This window comes from Myotis davidii, unplaced genomic scaffold, assembly GCF_000327345.1.
Source record: "Myotis davidii unplaced genomic scaffold, ASM32734v1 scaffold638, whole genome shotgun sequence".
Lineage (NCBI taxonomy): Eukaryota > Metazoa > Chordata > Mammalia > Chiroptera > Vespertilionidae > Myotis > Myotis davidii.
In genome coordinates, this window is record NW_006289391.1 from 800,708 (window position 1) to 807,422 (window position 6,715).

A 6,715-nucleotide genomic window follows, 5' to 3' on the forward strand; every position below is an offset into this window, starting at 1 on the left:
ATGTTTCCCTTTCCCCTTCCTCCCCCTCTTTCCCGCCCCTGCCTCCTTCACTCCCTTCTACTCGAAAATCAGTGGGAAAGATACCTTCGGATGAGGATTAACCAAAAATAAATAAATGAATGAATGAGGATTAACCAATAAATGAATGAATGAATGAATGAATGAGGATTAACCAATAACTGAATGAATGAATGAAAGAAAGAAAGAAAGAAGAAAGAGAGAGAGAAAAGGAAGGGAAAGGAAAGAAGGAGGGAAGGAGGGAAGAAGGGAGGGAGGAACGAACGAAAGAAAGCAAGAAAGAAAGAAAGGGAAAAATGGTCAAGAAGACTGACTTGGCCGGGGGTGTGACATGAGGTAAAGGGGAAAGTTGCGGAATAACCACAGGTTTTTCTGCTTGGGTAACTTTGTGGTTGTTGAGCTCATTAACTAAGCTAAGGAATACATAGGATGGAACACAGAAAAGATGGTGAATGCTGTACAGAAACAGTAAGTCCATGTCTGAAACACGTTTTCTCCCCCTCTGCCCTTATAGTTCCTAAGAGATGTAACTGAACTGCAGATCCTTGGTGAAATTTCTTTCAACAAATCTCTGTATGAGGGTCTGAATGCAGAGAACCACAGAACTAAGGTAAGCCCTGTCTTCGGGGTGGTGTCCTAGGAGAGCTGCTCAGCCTTCGTGCACTCTGCTGTGGCCCTGTTCTTGTTTTCAGTCTTATCACCTCTGATCTTGACTCTGCCACCAACTGTCTCTGTGACCTTGAGCTAGTCAGCTTTCTGCCTCAATTTTTCCATCTGTGAAATGAGGCAATTACATAAGGGGCTTAAGCTGAGGATGTCTAAACTGAAATAACTAAGCTGGAACCATAAGCTACATATGCTTTGATTTGAAAAGGTATTTAAAATTTTTTTCCCAAAGTGAGAAATTATTGTTTGTATGCATGAGCTCTCTAGTGTGTGGTGTCAGAGTTTAATTATAATATTAACCAGTTACAGTACTCAGAGTGCGTACTTCTTTGAGAGGCCTTAGACTCAGTGCTGGAGCTCCTGGGGTTTGTTTTGCTGAAGTCTGACCACAGGTCAAATGGATGGCTGTGATCTGTGGGCCAAATGGAGTGCGTGCTCCCCTGAGCTGTCATTCTTGTTGACACTCACCTAGATGTGCTGCTGGCTTTCGAGATGCTCCATCTGTGAGCTCTGTAGTTAGGCACGATTCATTAATAGAAGGAATGTTAAGAGAGTGAGACTGGATTGCTAGATATTGGGTCCCCTGATTTTCTTTCTGGAGGAGGACGAGAAAGGAACAGTTACGTGTCAGGAATAACATTTCCCTTTATTTTTAGGCATTTCTAGTACAGAAAATGATACAAAGAAAGAGAAGTGCCCTGTTATCCCACTGCCCAGATTTTTAAAAAATCCAATAATGCTTAGAAGAAAATCCAAGCCTTATAGAAAATACCAAATGAAAAATGATGGTTCCTTTACTTCTCCTCTTCCCACACCCCAACTTCCTATTCCCAAAGGGAGGTTATGTAACAATTTTTGCTATGCATATTCTTAAATTATTTAGGTACTTCCTCCTCTTACTGATATTTTTATTCTACAGTATAGATTCCTTATAATTATTTTCTTTAAATTTGATATCGTAAGCAAAGTATTAAGTAGTTCCTGACAACAAGCACCTGACTTACAGTAAATCTATGTGTATAAGTAGCAGTATATCCAAGTGCATGTCAGCTGCGGGTACCATAAAAGGAGGGAGGCAGACCAGGGTCAGTGGTCTGGTTCCTTTGTCTCATTGGCAAAGGGGGCAACTAGTCTTTGTCTTGATTAGATTAGACTAGTCATGGTTCTGAACAAAATCTGGAAGGAGAGAATGGCTGTGGAGGAGGCCCCCATCGGCATTTGCTACAAGCAGTGGTGTCCTGTGTCCTGCTTCTCCCTTCGCCTCCACGGGCAGCCCTGGGGCACTTTGCAAACCTGTGGCTTTGGGCGAGGAAAAGGGAAGAGACTTTGAGAAATAGGAGCGTTTCTTCCCCTCAGGTCTGGTCTGGTGAACCACTGTCACCTTGGGGCTCCTTTCATCACTTTCCTTGTCCTTCCCCCTTCGCTTCCACAGAAGGAAAAACAAGCTCCCTTCTTGGTCTTCCTCCCTCTCTGTTGCTTTGCTCCCCCCTCACTGTCAAGGCCTAGAACCTCATCCTTGTAAGGCGGGCTGTGTAAATAGTGCCTGGAGGGTCAACCCTAGGAAGTAACCACCGTCTGTAGCTCAATAGGAAGAGGCCTCACAGATAAATTGGTCCGGCCTTCCACCCCATACAGAATTTCCCTCCGAAGCATTGTTGACCTGGTGCTTAAACATTTGTGTGAAAGGAGCTCACTGTTTTGGGCAGGCAAAGCTGTTTTTTTTTTTCCTGTTTGTCTGTTTGTTTTATATGGTTTTTAAAAAATTTATTTTAGAGGGAGAGAGAGAGAGACATCAGTCTGTTGCCTCCATCCGTGCCCTGACCGATAATGGAACCCGCAGCCTTTCGGTGCATGGCATGTTGCTCCAAACAACCGAGCTACCTGGCTGGGGCCCGGCAGAGAAGCTTGGCTGGCCCTTGGGCCCCACTCAAGTCCTGGGACCATGATGTGTGGTGTGCATGCTGGCCACACTTGGGACGTTCCTATCTGGGTCTCACTTGGGAAGCACATCCCCTAAGCTCCCAGCTGAGTCTTGTTTGTGAAAAGACAGCTTAGACTCCAGGGGTCCTCAAACGTTTTAAACAGTTCACTATCCCTCAGACCGTTGGAGGGCCGGACTGTAGTTTAAAAAAAAAAAACTCTGAACAAATTCCTATGCACACTGCACATATCTTATTTTGAAGTAAAAAAACAAAACAGGAACGAATACAATATTTGTATTTGCATGTGGCCCGCGGGCCGTAGTTTGAGGACCCCTGGCTTAGACTCTGAAGTTGAGACAGCAGTGCTGGGGATGGCTTCCATAGGAAGAGCGCTACAGGTTGTACACATGGTGCTGTTTTGCATTATTTTCCCATCTCAAAGTAACATATACTTTAGTCTGGTGAGAAGCAGAACAGTGTGTTTGTCTTATATTTCGGGTGAGGGAAAGTGTATTATCAGACTTTAGGGATTTGTGGAAGCTCAAAAAGAGCTGTCAGCACAGAGCTGGAATGCCCTAATCGGTTTGGCTCAGTGGATAAAGCATCGGCCTACAGGCTGAAGGGTCACAGGTTCGATTCTGGTCAAGGGCAAGTACCTTGGTTTGGGGCACATCCCCAGTAGGGGGTGTGCAGGAGGCAGCTGATGGATATTTCTCTCTCATCGATGTTGCTAACTATCCTTCTCCCTCCCTTCCTCTCTGTAAAAAATCAATAAAATATATTTATAAAAAAAGAAGAAAATGGAACCTTCTCCAAGAACCCTTCTGGCTCCGATGTTCCCATTAGATCATGTTACTGCGCTCTTTTTCCCCCCTTCAGTTGTTGTTCTGTTTGCTTTTTGAGGATTCTATTGATTATCTAGCTCAGAGGTTCTTTGCTTAGCCAAGTTCTGTCTACAAATGAGCCATCAGAGGCATTCTTCATTGTTGTTACAGGGTTTTATCTTGAGCATTTCTTTTTGGTTCTTGGGATTTCTACCTTTCCACTTCCATTGCCCGTTTATTCTTTATCTTTGTTCTTATGTGCAGACACTGCTTTATCCATTAGAGGCCGTAGCATATTGATCATAGTTGTGTTAAATTCCCCGTCTGATAATTCTAACATCCTTGCTATGTCTAGTTCTCATGCTTGCTCTGTCTCTTCAAGTTGTGTTTTTTGCCTTTAGGAACTGCTGTAAATAGGCCGTTAGTAGTGTGGTGAGGCACCTTCCCACTTCCATTGCCCGTCTATTCTTTATCTTTGTTCTTATGTGCTGTCTGCTTTATCCTTTAGAGGCCGTAGCATATTGATCATAGTTGTGTTAAATTCCCCGTCTGATAATTCTAACATCCTTGCTATGTCTAGTTCTCATGCTTGCTCTGTCTCTTCAAGTTGTGTTTTTTGCCTTTAGGAACTGCTGTAAATAGGCCGTTAGTAGTGTGGTGAGGTATGGGGGAAGGTAAGTGTATATCACCCTGTAAGTAGGTCTCAGTCTGTTAGTGAGCCGATGTTCTGCTCTCACATTGATGTTTTTCTCTCTCTCCCCCTCCCCTCCTCTCTAAAAATCAATACAACTGGCGTGGCTACGTTGTCACAGTGGGAGTGAGCATGGGTGCATGTCAGTGGTCAGGCAATGGCAGGGAGTCCTGTCCATGGTGGATTCCTGCCTTACCAGGGCTGTCAGAACAGGCTCTTGCCACCCAACCCTGAACTAGAATAAGTGGGTTGGAATAGAATTATTTTACTTGTTTTTTGTGTTGTTGTTTTGTTAATCTTTTACCCGAGGATATTTTTCTATTGATTTTTAGAGAAGGTGGGAGGGAGGGGGAAAGACAAAGAGAAATATCCATGTGAGAGAAACAGATCGATTGGTTGCCTCCTGCACGAGCCCCAACCAGGGCCCGGGGTGGGGAGGAGCCTGCAACCAAGATAATGCCGTTGACTGGAATCAACTGGGGACCCTTAGGTCTACAGATTGTCACTCTATCCACTGAGCCTAACTGGCTAGGGCGTAGTTCAGGTTTTCTATCCCAGCACTGTAAGCTTCTACTCATATTTTGCTCCTTAAAATAATCTGTGGCACTTTTTCTCATTTGCTTGACCTGATACAACTTTGTCTTGTTCTAGATCACGGTCATCTTCCTGAGAGAGGAGGGGTACCTTCCTTTGCCTCTCATCATCGGAAGCAGTGTCGCTGGCTTTCTGGTTTTGATAGTGATTATAGTCGTGCTATTCAAGGTCAGTTCTATCGTGTGTATACAGGCCCTGGGGTTGGGCGCAGTACTTTCGGGGACAGCCAGCCCCTGACTTAGAACAGCTGCCTGGCTGTGTGGCCACTTTACCCTCTTCCTTCCACCACACATCTGTAGGCAAATGAGTGAGACAGTTTCTGTCTGAAAAAAATACAAACCGAATTGAAGTATTGGAGTAAAGAGAGATTTTCCTGAAACAGATTGGTGGTTGTTCCCTGTTTAAAGCCTTTCCTCCCCTTCCCCTCTTTTAATATTCAAACTTTTTCTGCTGTTCAGGATTCTCACTCCCCGGCTTCTACCCGCTCACCCTAAGTCTTGCTTTTTTCTCCAGAGTTGAACTAAATAGGCTTGTGTCTTTGTGCTGTCAGTCAAACTATCCACCCCACCCCCAGGCTGTTTTTCACGGTTTCACCTTGCTCACACTCTTCCCTTAAAACCCAGCCCAGGGACTCCGGAGTCCTCTGAGCTGAGGTGTAGCTTTTCCTGTGAGCTCCCTGCTGGGAATCCAGAAGTGGCACTGTGTGTTAATTACTTCTTTTTCTACTAGATGGTGTGTTTCTTGCTGTGGGATACCGTACTTGATCCCTCAGCATAGTGGGCTGAGCACTTTTACATAAACAAGATCCAGTACAGCCCAAACTGTAATACTTTGCACAATTAAAAGTTAAAAAGGTTAAAGAGCTCCGTGGTTTCAGGGAAAGATCAAAAGTCACTTCTGACGGGAGCACCAGGAAGGCTGTGGAAGGCAGCATTTAGGACGGGTCTTGGCAGACTGTGAACTGGGAGAGATTCAGAGGAGCCTGGGAAGCCAAGGAGTGTGAGGGCCCTTTTGGCAACGCCAGGTAAATGGTTTTCTGGGACGGATGGTATCTTCGGTCTGAAATTGGGCTTCCCCCCCTTTGTTTCAGTGTGGCTTTTTTAAAAGAAAATACCGACAACTGAACTTGGAGAGCATAAGGAAGGCCCAGCTGAAGTCAGAGAATCAGCTCACGGAAGGTGAGGACCAGCCTCCTCGTCCCCTGGGAGAGAACGCCAGCTGATGCTCATCTCCTGGAGGCCTGGTGTCATACTGATGACCTGGTCTTGTAGGAGAGTGCAGGGCAGAATCTGATAAATTGTCAATACAATATTGTTTTTCAATAATACATCGTCTCGGGAGTGCCTGCGCATGTGCAAAAATGAACTTGGGAAAGATTTGGTGTTAAATAGTGTTAAACTGTTTTCTTTACAGAAGCGGTTTTAATAGACACATATCATATACTTTGTAATTCTTTTTTCCTCCCAAGAAATTATATAGCGTTTCTCAGCTTTGTGTAAGAATGCGTTTTTCTCCTCATTACTGTTGATGTCTCCAAAATCGTGTGCTATGAAGTTTATCCTGCAGGGACAGTGGTTGAAAGCAGTTCCTGGTCTAGTATTTCAACATCCTCAGCTCTCTTTTTTTTTTTAATATATTTTATTGATTTTTTACAGAGAAGAAGGGAGAGAGATAGAGAGTCAGAAACATCGATGAGAGAGAGACATCGATCAGCCGCCTCCTGCACATCCCCCACTGGGGATGCGCCCGCAGCCCGCAACCCAGGTACATGCCCTTGACTGGAATCGAACCCGGGACCTTTCAGTCCGCAGGCCGACGCTCTATCCACTGAGCCAAACCGGTTTTGGCGACATCCTCAGCTCTTGCCTGTTATTTCCAATCAGGCCACAAAAAGCCTCCCAGAACAAATGTAAAAAGCATAAAAACAAAAGTCATCAAAACAGGCACTAGGAGGAGAGGCGAAGACAAGACTAGGATTTTATTCTGTAGCTTCATTTTTT

General features: G+C 44.8%; 1 protein-coding gene across 1 annotated transcript in view; it reads left to right on the forward strand.

Moving 5' to 3' along the window:
• Nucleotides 1-6,203, forward strand: part of ITGAE (integrin subunit alpha E) — a 46,357-nt gene extending 40,154 nt beyond the window's left edge. The window contains exons 29-31 of the mRNA XM_006761503.2: nt 533-628; nt 4,773-4,883; nt 5,806-6,203. Coding sequence (XP_006761566.1) covers nt 533-628; nt 4,773-4,883; nt 5,806-5,937 — 339 coding nt within the window. The 3' untranslated portion in view covers nt 5,938-6,203. The remainder of the gene's footprint in view (nt 1-532; nt 629-4,772; nt 4,884-5,805) is intronic.
• Nucleotides 6,204-6,715: the final 512 nt, after the last annotated feature.